This window comes from Denticeps clupeoides, chromosome 8 (genome assembly GCF_900700375.1).
Source record: "Denticeps clupeoides chromosome 8, fDenClu1.1, whole genome shotgun sequence".
Classification (NCBI taxonomy): Eukaryota; Metazoa; Chordata; class Actinopteri; order Clupeiformes; family Denticipitidae; genus Denticeps; species Denticeps clupeoides.
In genome coordinates this window covers 3,094,812-3,112,070 of record NC_041714.1, presented here as the reverse complement: position 1 = coordinate 3,112,070, position 17,259 = coordinate 3,094,812, and the positions used below count along the sequence as shown (strand labels likewise).

Sequence of the window (17,259 nt, the reverse complement as noted above, 5' to 3'; positions counted from 1 at the left end):
CTGTGGAAAATGCGTGGCCTTCCTGAAATGGCTGCTGAGTTATCCGAGGGCGCCTGTGGAAATGCCGGTAATGAAATGTCCGTGTGACGGAGCAATGTGTCATCCCGCTATGCCGTTGACTCACTTCGACTGGCATCTGTGTGGGCAGCTAACGAATAACAATCTCCGCCGTGCGAAGCCATCTCTTTTGATAGTGCACTTGTTTGCATTTCCAGACAATAAATGTCAAAACCATTATTAGGCGGACATGTTGAGGGGCTGCGGGGGAATCAATCGTTTTACTGCGTTCGGTTTGTTTAAATGAGGCCGCTGCTAGTCGTCCGTGCAGACGCCTGATGAATAATGAATACTCGTCGGGATAAATAGGGCCCGGACTTAAAGAAGGCTCTTTAATTACACCGATCGGCCACCCCCATTGTGCCACCAAAACAGCTCTGAGGCACGAACTCCATTAGAGCGCTAAATGTGTCCTGTGCTATCTGGAACCGGGACGTTATCGGCGGATCTGTTTAGCCGGGAGGTGAGGCTTGAGACCAGGGGAATTTGGAGGACGAGTCAACGCCGGACCTTTATTTGCACATTATCCTGCTGAAAGAGGGAACCGCCATCGCGGTTTGGTCAGCAATGATGTTCAGGCAGGTGAAATGTGCCAAAATACGAGCGCCACACCTTCAACAGGTAAATAACGCAGTTTAATCAGGGAAATGTTCACATAAGCACTTCACATCCAGTCTTTTTAGTGTTTTCATGCTGTCCAGGGTGGGTCACTGGTTATTTTTGGACAGATACTAACTACTGCCTAAAGGTGATGCTACAGGATCCCCCATACTTCAGCATATAAACGCTCTACCTCAAGTCTGCAGTTATAAATTGCAGCTAAAGAGGAACAGGGAAAGTCATCCTCTGTTAAAGTGCCGACTAACGCGCTTCTTCACACTTAAATTTGACATTTAAGAAAGGCACTTTCACCCCACTGGCTCGCTGACCTTTTGCCTCGCAAGAGGTACTACGTCATAAACCATGTCCAAGGAGCAGGAGATTTTCAGAAGAACCATGTGAACTTGTAGCCATGCGCAAGTCTTGTTAATAAAAAGGTGCACTGTGGACATTTGGTTTCAGCACAAGCCATCATGGCTGTGAGGTGACGAATTTAAAGAAGGGGCTTTTTAATCTTGCCCGCACCCTCTCATGTCATTCAAACTGGAAGGTTAGTGTGGTGATCCGCACGGTTTGTCTTTGAATAAGCGGACAGCAGCCAATAAACTCTGACCGCAATATGATCCATTTCTCATACACTTTTCAACCCTATAATCCAGGAGTGAGGCTGCAGGTTGCAATATGTATACACTCCATTTCCCATCATGCATCAGATCTTATGATGGCTACTGCTAAGGTCACAGTACTTTACTTCACTTTACATGCAGCTGCTTTGGCCCTTCGGGACTAACGTAGAAATGGTGAAGCGACATGGGAGCCTGCCTTACGTAGAACTAAATTCTGGCCCTGCCGTGGTGTTCTGATCACAAGAAAAAGATAAAAATAGGTTACAGGTCAAAGACAGTTCAGCCAATATAGAATAGGACCTTCTTGTAAGCATGCTAACTTTCAGCACTAAAATAAATGCCGCGTGGTGTTACGCATGCATTCCAACCAGTCTATGAACTCCGGACCAGCAGCCCTTAGTGCAGCTGACACTTGCAACCAGTCCATCCCCGGAGCAGGATTCCAGCCAAATGAAACAGACAGTGAGACGGTTACGGTTACAGCCTGCCTGCCTGCCCGCCTGCTCTCCCTCCTTGGCTAAAAAGCCCAGAGATGGTGATGTATGGCTTTATCCAGACATCCGGACGGACAAATTAACCTAAAAGTCCTGCAGGAAGCAGACAGACATACACTTTTTACACATCTTTTCTACTCTTTCAACGCTGAAGAAAATTGATTACGCATTGTGCACATTGTAATCCATAATGAAAAGGGTTCTCGTTTTCCTTTTACAGCGCGGATGAGCTCCAGTTGGGCGGAGGACTAATCCCCACGTGCCTCGATGCGCTAAATGTAATTATGGTGAAATGTGTGCAGAGGTCTGTGCTAGTTTTAAGTAAGACACAAGGAGAGTATCAAAGCTGCGAGAAGTGCTTTGGTCCTGCACTCTGTTCCATTAAGCTTGGGTATTAGATCACTCAGAGCTCAGGCTTCCTGGGAGCAGGCCTTCATCATTTAAACCAGCCACAGTGCCACACAAAATCCTACATCAAGGTTCCTCGCGTGAGGTGATCTGAGGGGCTTCCGAAATACTAAACTAGATTACGATGTCACTAATTCATTTGAAAGGTTGAAAAGGCCATAACTCTGCCCTCAGTCATTTTCTATAAACACATGACTCTAAAAAGCCAGAATCATCAGAATCACTTCTTCAGCTTCACTGCAGACCTCTTTTCCAGGTACAGATCATGGAATGGCCTACACAGGTTTGGTTTGGGAAAAAACCAAACCACCTGCTTGGGAAAATTGGGGCAGCCATCTTGATGTCATATGACGTCTCATATGAGTCTCTACAGAAACATCTCTTCTAAGGAAGACTAATGGCTGACACAAGGCGGCATCACCAACATGGCGGACTGGATAACACCAGCGCTTCACAGCTGTCAAACTAGTCACAAGGGCCTGAAGCGCCAGGCCACACTTCTCTCTCACACACACACACACACACACACACACACACACACACACACACCATGGCCAGGAATAGTTTGTAAAAATATCACAGGTTTCGCAAATAAACTGAGCACAATATAAATAAACTAGAAACTGGGTTTGAATGAGATTGAATGCAGCCAGATGAGCACGACCAGGGACGGGAGTAGAAGATCAGCCGGTTACCGCATTGTGTGTCTGGGTCTGTCCAACCAGGATGAGGATATTGGAGCAGATGATTGACAGGCAGAAGTTAATTAAGATGATGGACCTCTCAGATCTGATATATCTGTAACAAACACACACACACACAAAAACAGAGAGATAAATGCAACATCATGGCAGTCAGTACCATCAAAGTGCAGAGCTTCCCATGCAGCGGTGTACCTACCTCCAGAGCACCCCGTAGACCACCGCCAGCGTAATCAGGGCCAGGCACGACAGGCCGCAGCCGACTATCAGTGTCACGGATGGAACCCCCGAGTACTCCATGCTCTGTGAATGAACCACAACGGGGACAGGCCGTTAAGGACGTATTTGATTGGCCGGGCCCTGCTGTATCACGGCAGAACCCACCGGAGGTACCGAAAGAGGCGTAATGAGAGGTCGATGCACGGAGCACTATGATAATGACTGGTAACAGACTGACCAATATTTGATATGTATTTTTGGCGGGCCGTTTCCTGCATTTTGGGCGTGTTCGGGTTTGTCTACATTCGCTCTGGGGGCTGTGTTGAGCACAAACATTCTTATTATGCAACTATCAAAGGTCTTTTCATATATGACTACATATTATAGATATTTTCTAGGTCCTGGCCTAGATGTACCACGGTAAGAAACCAAAGTTCACCACAGTTCAACACAGGCCGCAGTGCTGGTGGAACGTTATCGAACCCTCCCAGGCCTTTATTTACGGTTTTCCCTCGCCAGCACCTGACATGGATCCCGTTTCGCCGCCACCTCCCAGGCATCACAAGTCATCGTGACATATCAGCAGCGCACTGCAATCATCTGAGTTATTAAAGCTCCCCTCTGCCGCACGACTGGGAAAGACAACACTATCACTTCTTCCATTCCGGCCACCGGCTCTGAAATATGCCTCATATCTTATTGATAAGAAGAATGACGAGAAGGGGACAGGAAAAAAAAACTGTCACCTGTTACAGCAGCCCGGCCAACATCACCAACATAACCATTATGTAATCGAAATATGAATTAATGACAACCGTGGTCGGGTGGCTGGTACGATCTGATGTAGCAAGAAGCAAACCAGATGCAGCACTGCAAGATCTAGATAATGAATTAACACACACACACACACACACACACACACACACACACACACACACACACAGGCTAACGCATCTTCCCATGTGAGAACATGGAGCTCCCAGCACCAGCCAAATATACAGAAACGGCATTCCAGCGAGGCAAAAACAAGAACACAGAGAACGAAAAAGAAAGGAAAAGGGAGGGAGGGAGAGAGCAGGCAGAATCGCTGTACTTACTACTTCTCTCGGCTGTTGAGCCAAAATGGCGAAGGTAGATACACGATCACATAAGCATTTTGTGTGGGATGCATCGGTAAGCACGGTTTTGCATCCTTTTGAGGACCACGTTCCCCAAGAGTCGTTCCTGTGAGGGCAAAGGCAGAAAAAGATAAAACGTCGAAATATTTTTCAAGGCACCGCGAACACGTCAAAATACGCCACAAGTCGGGGAGGCAGAACGCGCGATGAGCGGTGCGCGGAGGGAGGAGAGCAGCTGTCCGACCGCGATGCTGCTGCTGCTGCTGATGCTGATGCTGCCGCTGCTGATGATGCTGATTGATTAAATTCCTCCGTACGACGCTCGCAAACACGCACATTCGCCATGACATTCGCCCAGCGCTAAAAACAAGCATTTATGTAAAAAGCAGCCGCCTTTACCCGGACTTGTTCAGGCGAAACTGAGGAGTTTTTTTCTCCCCTCTCACCGTGTGTCGATTTCTTTCTTCTCCCCGCGAGTTCGTTCTCTCCGGTCGGCGCGTTTTCCCCTTTGCTGTTCTAATTATCAGCTTTTGAAAGCTTCCTGGGGGGAAATTTCACGCTGGAAACGGCGGACGGCGTCAGATTGATACTCGCTTCTTTCTCGCTGCCGCCGCCGCCGCCGCCGCCGCCACCGCGCTGGGGGGGAGGGCTGGACACCCGGCGCAAAAAAACAGCCTTCCGCGCACAGCAACCGCCGCCGGAGCAAAGGCACTTTAAAACGCTCCCGGTGCTACGTGATTCCGCCGGGTTTGGGGGAATTCCGCCGCGGGCAGAGCGGCGCAGGAGTCCGGGGAGGAATGCGCACCACCCCGTGAAAAGCGAGGTGTTGGTAGGCGCCCATTTCCCCTCTCTGTAGCAGGCGGACAGACACAACACGCTTCTTCACTTTTTAACCTTCTCTTTATACATCTCGCACACACAGGATGCAAAATCCCCCTACAAATAGTCATTCTGGCAGACAGTCAGATTCTTTGGTCAGAAAATATAGAATATTTGGTATTTTATTTATATTAACTGATATTATAGTTCTACATATAACATATACATATCGTTATCTATCACGTGTACACTTGTATGTATATATGTGGGTGTATGTGTGTGTGTGTGTGTGTGTGTGTATATGTATGTATGTATCCATACACACACATACACATACAAGTGTACACGTTCTAGATAACGATATGTATATGTTATCTGTAGAACTATAACATGCATAATCTTTATATTAGAAAATAGGAAAACAGAAACTGTATGTAATATACACACATTACACCCCCTCCACAGAAAATAACAGATGAGACACCAATAAAATGATGCATATTCATTCTTGCGTAGCGAAAGCGGTGCAAGTACCAAGATTGCAGTCGAACCGCAACAGATGCAGGTAGGGTGGAGCGTGCTGGAGTGTGAAGTGGTTAACACATTAATTGATTGAAGTCGGCCGGGGAGCGGCCATTCCTCTCCACAATTATATCAACAGCACGCCAATGCTTATTAATTCCTTTTGCTTATTAGGGAGCCCTGAGATGGATTGCATTTGCTAGCTTTGTCCGTGTCAGCAAGAGTGTCCTAAGGCCTGCGGCTCGATAGGTGGACAGTTTGGTTATTTAATTATTATGTCAGAGCGCAAGGCGGTAAATAACAACAATGCAGAGCTGGACAGAGAGGCCAGAGGATCGATGAGCAGTTATCTGTGCCATTTGTCCATTTCGCCTGACTATCATGCATAAAAACTTAAAAAAAAAAATTTAAATGCAGCAAACGTCATGCATTTTTGTAACTAAAGACCATATGTTCTATATACAGTGGGTAATGTGGAAAATAAAATATTTTAAAATAAAATGATGACAAAAGGCTAATATTGTTCTACATGTAACTCAATCAGTTTACTTCTCCCTGTCTCCCGGTTATTACTTTCAATTTCCAGCTATCTAGGGTCTGCCAACAGAGCTTTAAGAAGTCTGGAAGAACCATCGTTATCTTCTATATTCTCTACTGAGGTGAAAGGAAGTCATTACCACCCATTACGCTGTGAAGTGTTGAATTAATGGTGATAAATTGGAATTTCACTTTTACTAATTGTAAGGGCACTGCGTGTCCAATCACAACTGGCCATCTTCCCGATGTGTTGTTCTGTGCCGCACCACGGCTCAGTATTGCAAAGCCTTGCATGTCAAGCGGCTTTCCTTCACCAGTGAATTTGGAGGACACCCCGGTTCTCCTGGCAGGAGACAACTGTGCTCCTGAAAGAAATAATCCCTGCATGCCTGCAGTTATCTCCATGCAGCCTGCTAGATTCAATAAAACTAATTAATTTTCAGCATGAAATGGTAAAGTTGTACTTCAGGAATGCGTCCCTCCTGCATGGTTCCAACACAAATTGAACTGCATGTAGAAAAATATACAGAGAGAAATTTCATTCTAAGGCTCATTGGATCCCCTCTGTGTTTTTAGGGGGTTAAATAAATACTTGGAATTACTTCCTACACTACAATTAAATTTTTACAGATATTTCAAAATGAGCATGTGGGGGCGAATTACCAAGCACTGTTTTGGCTTATTTCAACACTAACCAGCGAAACTGCAATCATAAACCCAGTGCCCAAGGAGCGGAAATTAAATGTCTCCCTTGCATATTCTGCTAATGGTACATTAAAACATGAATAAAACATGCCTTGCTTCTTATTAAAAACAGCTGCTCCCCAACTGCATTGTTCTCATCAATGGATTCGGTCAGAAACTCGCGCAGCATTTGGGAAGATATTTTGTCTCATTTTGAAAAGGAAATGATAACGTAACAATGATGAAGGTGTACGGTGCAGGCAAATGATACCATTTTAAATACAAATTTCACAATCCCACGTCAGAAGATAATTATATTCAGATTCTGCTGGAGGACATTACATATCCAATCAAAAGGATTTGTCAAAATAAACACATAAATACGTTAACACATGCAAGCATGCAGAAATATGAGCAGGAGATCGTTGATTAATGAAAAGGATGGATTTGGATAAAAACGTGTGTCATAATGTTTGATTCGATGTCAGTGGTAACAGCACCACCGGGCCCTGTTCGAGCAGCTTAAATTATACTCCGGAGCGCAGAATGACGTGGCTTGGATTCAATAAAAAGGGAATTTGTTCACTGTGCTCTCTCCATTTTCTTACCTGTCAGAGTAAGCCAAGAGTCCCTGCTCGCAACCAGACACACTGCCACTGAGGCACAGGGCACTTTTCATATTTCTGAGTCATTAAGATGAAATAGTAGACAAATTCAATTTGTAAAATTGCCTTAAAATGATAAAAAAAGGGAAAATGTTCCAAAGAATGAAAGGAGGTGAATATATAAGATGGAGCATTTTAATGAATACGCTTAAGAGAAATTGAGGTCAATTTCTTTGATCAAAATTGATAAAAAAAATTTAAGGAAATAACTTGCGGTTATAAATTACACTTCTAAATACTTATAATAAATTATACACCCACACAAATACACACATAAAAAATTAAAAATAAATTCTACTTTCATGCTACTTAAATGACTATAATAAACAATGGAGACAAAGTGAGAAGTTACATGGTGTAAGTGCAGAAAATTAATAACAATGATCAATAACTCTAATAAAACTGACCTAGAACTAACAAATATCAATATAATTCACCTGCATTTATTTTAATTGCCATGTCTGATTAACAGGTGCTAAGTACAATCACGCTTGATATTTTAGCCTACTTTCCCATCACAGATCAGTTTAAGTGAATCCAAGAATACAGTGGATTGGTGGCATCATTGGTGAGGCAGCAATACCAGGTAATTAACAAATTAATAATGAATGAGTTGTTAATTACAAATTAACAAATTTACAAAGTAGCTAATTGATAAAAACTGATTGAAAGTTACTGTGAGGACACCAGAAGCCACCAGTGCTGTTCTCCTGAGTCTTGGTTCTGAAGCTCTACTGAACATTACACATTCATGTTCCTGGATGATCCCCTGCCAGCACGAATCCCGCCGACACACTAAATTATGGATGGAACAGACATGTTTGATATGATGGATCTTGTCCTTATCTTTATGTATTTTCATAAACTGTGTGGTAGACTGGATGCAACACTGAAGCACAGGGGCTTCATGAAGGAGGAGCTGAGTGAGTGATGGGCAAATGTACAGTTGTACACTGCGTTTGAACAAATTAAATTGAAGTGTTAAATTAAATTAAGTGTTCAGATTTTCTTGCAATTTGGTGCAAAACGCTTCAACAAATGAAGAATTTAATTTGCAAATTCGTCAAAATGATAACCAGACAGAAGATTTACATTAATATTAACCCCAATGTGCATAATTTCTTTTTTATAAAAACTGAATCTGTCATGACAAAAAGCAAACAATGTAATTTCTTTAAATTCTACACATATTTTATACAACCTTGGGGTGTCATTTATGATGACATTATCTAGTTGATTCTCTAAAAACTAGTATTTGGACTGCAGCTTTTGTTGTCGATTGTTTTTACCTTCCCAGTTATGAGCTGCACTCCATCCATGAATCAAACTGATTCATTTTTACTAACTTCCGGCATTTCAAGCACTCCTTACACTCGTTCCTTTCCATCTGAGGCAAAGGCCAGTCTGATACCGAAGAGATGAGTCGGTGGAGAAAATCTCTGACCTTCAACATTCAAGTACCGAACTTCAAAAGTCCATTGCATTTGGGGAGCCTGTCAGTATCATGTCTGTGTGAAATGATTGGTGTAATGCCATTTTGGAAAAATACGTAATGTTTCGATCAAAACCATCTAAATTTTCCGCCCCTGAAAAAAAACCATTAGCATCCAGTGAATCGCAGATGGCAGACTGCAACATTTCACTTCATCTTCTGATGAAGCAGTAGATTTTCTCAGACTAGGATGCTACACCGCATTTGTGTTACCATGGATACAAGGCCGTACTATATTCTCAACGGGTGGAAAAAAAAAAAAAACAGAACGGCATAACTTACGTGATGCTGCTGTCCCACAGTGCACAAAATGGATTCATCGTTCCCTGAAAGACAATACAGACAGAGATGTTACGCTGCAAATGGCACACCTCAACCTGTTGTGCTGCATTCAGTTTAACAAGATGCATCGTCAGACATTTAGGGGTAATATTTAATTAGTATGACAGCATAGTGCTCTAACAACGAGCTTTGCATTGCTTTGGACATTATATCTGGTGAATCAATGAGATTAACAAAAAACACATGGGCAGCAGAAAGTAATTGTCCATGCAATTATCCCACAATGCAACTCTGTGGTATCTTGACAAGGCAAGGAGATTGCAAATTAATTATTGAACCAATTACTCTCCTTTGTTTGTTTGATTAAAGCTTTTCAGATGTCTGGCTCTGCCATTCTGGGGACAAATGCAGCCAAGATTAACACTGATAATCTGTAAACCTGTTTTATTGCCTGCAGATCGTTTGTCAAGCTATGCCAAAACCAGCTTCAGATGCTCATCTGGAAAATCACGAGGGATCTCAAAGGTCATCACACCATCAATAAAACAACTTTTACAAAAAAAAAAAAAGAAAAAGCATGGTACATTTTGCTGGTTGAGTGAGGGGCATAAAGGAAGTGATATACACAAAGTGAAGAGGACAGAATGAGGAGGGACCATGCAGAGAGAATCATGGGTACATGAGTGTTCAGCATGCAAGCCGCAGAGGGTAAAGTGAGTGAACAGTATGCATGCTGAGTAAAGAGCATGGTGGTAAATAGGGTAAAATGGGTGAAGGGTGTGCAGGAAAAGTAGGGTAAAATTGTACATGATGAACTGTATCCATGCCAGATATAGCACAGCGACTGAACAGGCCAAAGGTTGATTGAATGAGGTGAGTGAGCAGCATGTATGGTAAATAAGGCAAAGGGACTGAGCTGTATGCCGAGTAAAGTGAGTTATGAATATGATGGCTGAGTAGGGTAGATTCAGTGAGAAATATGCAGAGTGAATAAGCACCATCATGGGAAAATAGGACAGAATAAGTGATATGTTTGTGCAGCATAAGCAGGGCACGATGAGGCAAAATTGAATGTAGAGCAGGTAGAGGGAATATGGTAGCGTGCTGTAAACTGGCATGACTGAATAAAATTCCGCGTGCGCTGAGGATGCTTACATTTGCCAGGTGAGCCAGCTCTATCTCCAGCTGTGCTTCAGAGATCTTCGTCTCAGGTCGGACAGTCACCGCAATGACTTTAGAGTTCACAGCCGTGTTATTCCTGCACAGACACACACACACAAAGTTACCAGCCAATTATCATAGAAACAGTCTTTCTGACCTTCCTAGATGATTCTAGGATTCTGTATACTGCTATTTGTCTGATATACATGATTATGCATAAACAAAGAAATGAATCTGATCTCTTAATGGGAAAAAAGTTATGCTGCATTCATTAAACTCATCAGTTTTAGATCAGTGGTCAGTATTCACTTGAGCTTTCAGAACTAAAGCTGCCATTTATTAAAATGAAAACAGGATTTGAATTTTCATTTTAATAAATGGCTATACTGCTTTAATTTATTCGTTGACATATCAGGAAGCACCACTAGATGGAGTTTAAATCGCCTGCCGTGGTTTCCAAAAGCTATTATTCCAGACAACATTAAATGTGAGGAAAATCTGATTTTAATTGTCTGCTAATATGAATACACTGTGCCAATAAACTGTTTTAATTTGAAATGTAATTATTTTAATTATTTATTATATATGCAGGCGTTATTGCCAAATTATTTAAAATTCCTCAATTACTCAAGTCATATTTCTAAACTCACATTTCACATTGTGTGTCCAATGCATTGAAATAAAAGTGCACTCGTTGTACAGCCAAAGCACAAACATGTTACTCAAGAAGCAATGCTAGCTCGTAAAGAAGCAAAAAGAAAAGGCCAACAATTTCAAGGTCCATTTGATTCAAGATACCAGGACCAGCCTGGGTCAGGCTAAAAACAGACAAAGCACAGAATCAATGTGTTTTCCAACTGGCCACAATATCAAGGAGATTTTACACTCTGGCAAAAAACAAATCCAGCCATAATGTGCAGAGACATCTGTCCTACTATCTGATATGTCGATTAGTAAGTAATTGCAGATAATGGCAATACACATTTTCCAAAACTGCTCAGATTCACTTGTTTTCAACTGAGAAGAAACTGAGACTGAAAAGGTAATTCATTAAGCTCTACACTGCAGCTCAATGTGGCTTAGACCCTCCTGTGGCCCACATGCATGAACAGGGGAGCGTTTGGTGGCTGGTGTGCAGCCTGCCAACCATTCTGAGAACATTCAGAGAACGTGTCTGTCTGGTGCTATTCTGCCACTAATTGGTTGACTGTGAGAACAGGAATGCAGATAAGACATTCAAGCCCTCGATACAAAAGAAGCACTCGATATTCCGTCTGTACTGTTATAGAATAAAACCGAGCAGCGCAGTATTTACTGTATTTTCCTCTGTGATACTGTTTGGTTTTTTTTCATCTGTGCTAACACCTCCTCTTGTATCCCATGGAAACGGAGCACAAAGATGCAAAACCAAACTGCAAAATGTCTGCTCTGTTCCACACATGAAGATCCCAGAAGACACGGACAGCAGTTTTTATTATTGAGCAGGCAGATGCTGTGACTGTGTTTTTCACAAGGATATGACATCACATGTGACATCAAATCACTTCAATAAGCCCAGCGTGCAAGATTTAGTAGGTTTGTACCTTTGCGGTGCTTCTGTCTTTAGACATCCTGTTAATTTCTGCTTACTGCAGCAACAGCAGTAAATTATTAGCATTATTGTGATGCCTCATTGATTATAGCTGTAGGCAGGTATTAAATAATACAGCACAACCTCATCAACAGGGAGGTATGATGAAGTCAAGTTTTATCACAGATTCACCTCACCCACATCCCCACACTACACTGCCTTATTAGTAGAAGTCCATATCCTTTGGGTCAGTTTATAGGGGTTCAGAGGAAGCCCCTCTCCGTCAGCACAGTGGATTATGACATGGAATCAGCACACTGGATTATGTCAGAAACACACAATGTTCTTGACTCAGTGCAGAACAGTGCTTCATAGTTAACGCCATTATCCTGGCTATGTGAAAAAACATGGTTTCAGAATAAGATGAGGAAGATTGTTTTAATAGAAATTAAGAAAATAAGAACATTTTGCTAATACATTACAATTATGATCGTATATAGAACTATAGTGCCAACAATTTTTATTTTTCAGAATGTAAACATCAAAATGGCATTTCCTTTGAGGTTAAACAGCGTGTTGTGTTGGTCACCTATCTTGACCATTCTCATCTCAGACACTCTCAATTGAAATGAGTGCCTCTGTAGGCAGGGGGATTTCAGAGACAATTATGGTAGACCCTTTTAATGAGTAAAAAAAAAAATCATCAAAAAAGTCTGCATAAATCTTTAAATAATTGTAACTCCCAGTTTCAATGCTGTGTTTCAGCATGGACAATGTTGTGCATGTCGCTTACCTAGGAGAAGGCAGCATCAGTCCAAGGGTTTTATAAAGGACTGTCCCGAGTATAAAAACAGGAGATCCATCAATTTCTGTAAGGGAATGAATATAAATTAGGATTTCATGAACAATATCACATTAAACCGAGTACCATAGCATGCACATTGAGCCGAGTTATAAATCAGGAAGACATTGGGGTGAACCCCAATACCCCTGCGCACCAAGGAATTATTTCTGTTATAGATCAGAGGTAGCAAATACCCTGCAATGCAGATGGAGAATTAAAATTTCATGGGTGTGAATACTCTATTGGTCTGAATACCTATTTAATTCTTAAAACTAACAGATCATATGAGCATCTGTGCAGCCCTGAAAAAATAAATCAAAGCAAGGTCAGCACAACACAGTGCAGAAAATGCAATAATATAATGAATGACTGTTGGAATCATTCATTAATCACAGGTTTTTTTTTTAAATATATGCACAACAATGTCATGGTCATTATTACTACAGATACCACATTACTGATCACATTTGAGGACAAAAATCCAAATAAAAATGGCTCAAATATGGCAAGAGCACTGGAGCAACATCGCTGGACTTCACCGATTTAGCGAGATTTGGCCAACCAGTCGCTCACAATGTGAAATATGATGTTGGGATTCAACAAAAATGTATTAGTTTTCATATTATGGTCATTATATGGACATTTTATTTTTAGAAATAAATTCTGTATTCAATAAATACACATAATATGATGTAGGTAAAAAAAAAAACTATTAATAGATATACGTCAAATAGATCTGATCAAAGTAATTAACAGAGTGGTGGAGCACGAGGCAGGCTTTAGCGTCTGCATTGTTAAAGTGAAGGCGGGAAGTGCTGTGTCGCCCGAATGTTAAACAATACATCCTGCTGAGGCAGAATTCCAGTTCGCTGCACTGCTCACTGCGGAGCCTGCGTTGAGATGACTTGCCCCTTACAGGAGTCCTTTCACAGCGAAAGAATTCATTTCCCAATTTATGGAGCCAGAGCAATCCAGACTGGAAAAGAATTTCGTGCTTAAAAGATTAATCTGCAAAAACGTGGCGCGGCGTTAATCTTGGTTTGGAATCTCATCCCAGACGAGCCCTATTTAACATGTCTGATGCACCCGGCGTATGACGGATGGACAAACAAGGTCGTTCTTTAGGAAGCAGCTTAATGTAATAAGCCGCTGGAGACAGAGCTCTGGCCCTACACCAGAAAACAAAGAAAGAGAACGGCAAACAAACCACACTGTTAGTCAGTGTCACAGATCCGGATGAATAACGTCCGGCAGTTACCACTGGAGCCATTACAGCACCGACAAGCAGACACTGGGGGATATTTAAAGATGCCAGCCTTTAAATTCCAAAATGCATTTTCCCGCAAACTAATAAAAGTTGAGATACATGCCCCGAAACTGGGGGTCTGACAGTGGCTATCAATCAAGACAGGACTTCAAGACAGTGAGGAGAAATGGGGAAAGCGGATGAGCAGATTTTGGGGTGTTGCTTCACCTGCAGACTGGGGAATGAAGATGCCTTTGGGGATGACCACTTTATCCTCGGAGTTCCTCGCCCAGTCCACCATACCCTTCCGGCCCTTCATCGGGAAGTTGATATCGGTCATCATCGACACGGCGGGAAGCCTCTGTATGCTGGCCACTAGTCATAACACACACACACACACACACACACACACACAAAATGAGACAAATTCACTTCACAAATCCAAGATCACGTTCTTTTCCATATTGGGCTATAGGACTTTTTAAATAAAAGTCCAGTATATAAAAATTTTATGTGCCATTGTTACTATCTACAGATATACAAAAAATGCCCCCTGTGGAAAAATTAGGCCCTTTTATTTAATTACACTAGTGATTAATATATTTAAGATGGCAACATGTTTTTTTTTTTTTTGCATCATTTCATAAAAAAACAGGGAGCTACTGCAACGCTTGCAAGTCCATTCCTAATGTTTTTTTCAGTTCCTACGTTGTTTATTTTGTGATTATTAAAGAGACCCATGATCATGTCAGAACATCCATATGATCAAACATTATTTATTAATGACTGATGCACACTGACTTGACATATTACTTACATTAAGGGGGAAAATGAATCAGAGACTAATTCAACTCCTGGGAACTCACTTATAATTCAAATGAATTCAAGAATTAAAGTAGAGGTGGCTCTGAGTTTCACTAATGTGCATTATTATCCGAATATGATAATAAAGCTTGAAAGCTGAGACAACTGTACATTACAGGGTTTAATGTACAGTGAACTGTACAGTAAACCCTTATGGCTGCAGGATTCAGCACCATAGACAGCTCCTCCTCATCATTTAGTGAAAGTGATTATTATGGTCCTTGTGAAACACAGCAAGCACATGGTGACACACAACGAAATGAAAGGTGCCCAGGAGCAGTGTGTGGGGATGGTACCTTGAACAATGGGCCTTCACTGCCACTTAAAGGGTATAGGGGTATTGAGAGCGTAACATTTTGCAATTATCAATGGCAAATTTACATATTTATATTACCATAAATTCAACATCCGTGAGGAACAGAAGCAATGGCAATTATGACTCAGAAACAAAAGCATCTTCTTATGCGCGTGATGCCGTGCTGTTGCATTGTTACGAAGTTTGAGGACGAAACTGCGAAGAGACCCTGGTCCACACTGCCGTGGGCTGTAAAAAAACCACCAGTGTCACCGGTTTAAACAGACCCGCATTGTTGGGAGCAGGAGCAGGAGGTTTAAAAAAGCCTTTCTGTGGTGTCAATATTTGATGCTGACATAAGGCCCGCACCACCAGCAGCAAACAAAGCAGCAAACAACAAAAGGGGAGTCAAACTATGTGCCTCAGATATTCCGACGCGCCGGATTTAATCCCCCCACAAAAGCGAAGTAAAGTAAAGTAAAGAGGCACCAGAGCCATGAGACGTTGGCAGCTAAGAAGCCTAATTGCCTGCATCTTCCACCTCCATCACCAGACGGTGCGGGCCGCTCAATTAGGGCGTCCGTGCCCGGCGGGCAGACGTGGCGGGGTTCTGATAATTAGACACTGCACTAATAAAACCAACTAATAAATAAATAACAAGCATCTCTCCATCGGCGGCATGTACCCGTCGACTCGTGAAAGCAGAGGGGTGTTATGTTCGCGGGGAAGGTGGCGAGAGAGACACCAGCTAATACCACTAATCATCTGGAAGGATGCCCCTTTCTACGCTTCTTTCTTTCGTCTGAATTGGTTTTAGCAGAGAGGGAGCCTCAATTCTCTGAAACCTGCCCCCAAATGACAACTCCACTCGCGCCCGGCAGAAAGCCGCTCGGATGATCTTCTCGCGAATTGACAGTGGGGGAGGGAATAAAATCAAAAAAACCTTTTCTTGGAGCAACAGTAAGCTGCTCGCGTGCCGAGTATTTGGACAGATTTGGAAAAAAGCTTCACACATGGATGCAAAGCAGAGGGCACATCAGAAGCGAGAGAGAGAGAGAGAGAGAGAGAGAGAGAGGGAGAGGTGAAATATCCTCTTTACGTCAGACAATCGGAGAGCTGGTAATCTAGGTAATTATTTCATGATATTTAGGGAGCCGCGTCATGTACTGGTGCGGCGGTAGAGGCCTGGCCTGCCTGCCACGTTGATCACGTGATCCACACCCCCCCACCCGGACGGAAATAGAGCGGCCTGTATTATTTCGGGAGGCGGTTTAGTGCACCGGGAGACAGAGGATAGACCCATTACTCATGCTGAATGGCTCCACATAGCTCTTACATGCAATAATTAGACATGGCCGCACGTATCATTGTGTTTTCTACATGCCTAATCGTTTACAGAGTTCTGTATAATTATTATTAGTACATTCCAGGCATATGATCACGTGATCTATTTTTTGTTTGGTCAAGTCCATTTATTGTCCCTACACATCCATGTTTGTAACACAGCGACGTTGTAACGTTTCCAATCCTTTTCACAATCACACAAAAAATAAGCCTGTGTGTGTGTGTGTGTGGTGTGTGCTTGTTTGTGTGTGTTCGTGTGTGCCCATGCATGCATAAAAGGGGAATGATGCGTCTGGGGGTTTAGGGAGGCCTGGAAATACAGTGAGCCGTGGGCCACGATGGCCATGGTGAGGGGGGTCCACAGCACCAGATGATCCCTAATGCGAGTCTGAGAGGAAGCTTTAGTCACAGGGCAGATTGTGTGAAACCACAGGGGGGGCGGAAACGATAGAGGAAGAGGCTCTTTCAGGGTGGTGGCGGTGCCATAATAAAGTGCCCAAGTCTTTAGACATAAAATACTTTTTCATTGGAGTAAAAAAAGAACATTCTGGAATTATCAGCTAAATGCTGATAATTCATGACAACAAGTAAATGTCGTGTGGAGCTGTAAGATTTACTCAGATTCAGATTATTTGTGATAAATCAAATCAAAAGCATTTTTTCATCCACCAGTAACTAGAAAAAACCCACTGATGATTATTAGAAATCAGC

General features: G+C 42.5%; 1 protein-coding gene across 5 annotated transcripts in view; it reads right to left on the bottom strand.

Moving 5' to 3' along the window:
- adgrb3 (adhesion G protein-coupled receptor B3) overlaps positions 1-17,259 on the bottom strand; it is a 127,063-nt gene that overhangs the window by 29,354 nt on the left and 80,450 nt on the right. For all 5 annotated transcript variants that reach the window (XM_028989251.1, XM_028989248.1, XM_028989252.1 and 2 more), the window contains 7 exons: positions 14,274-14,420; positions 12,749-12,824; positions 10,380-10,482; positions 9,225-9,268; positions 4,203-4,329; positions 3,086-3,189; positions 2,881-2,983 (listed from right to left, as the gene is read on the bottom strand). In XM_028989251.1, coding sequence (XP_028845084.1) covers positions 2,881-2,983; positions 3,086-3,189; positions 4,203-4,329; positions 9,225-9,268; positions 10,380-10,482; positions 12,749-12,824; positions 14,274-14,420 — 704 coding nt within the window. The remainder of the gene's footprint in view (positions 1-2,880; positions 2,984-3,085; positions 3,190-4,202; positions 4,330-9,224; positions 9,269-10,379; positions 10,483-12,748; positions 12,825-14,273; positions 14,421-17,259) is intronic.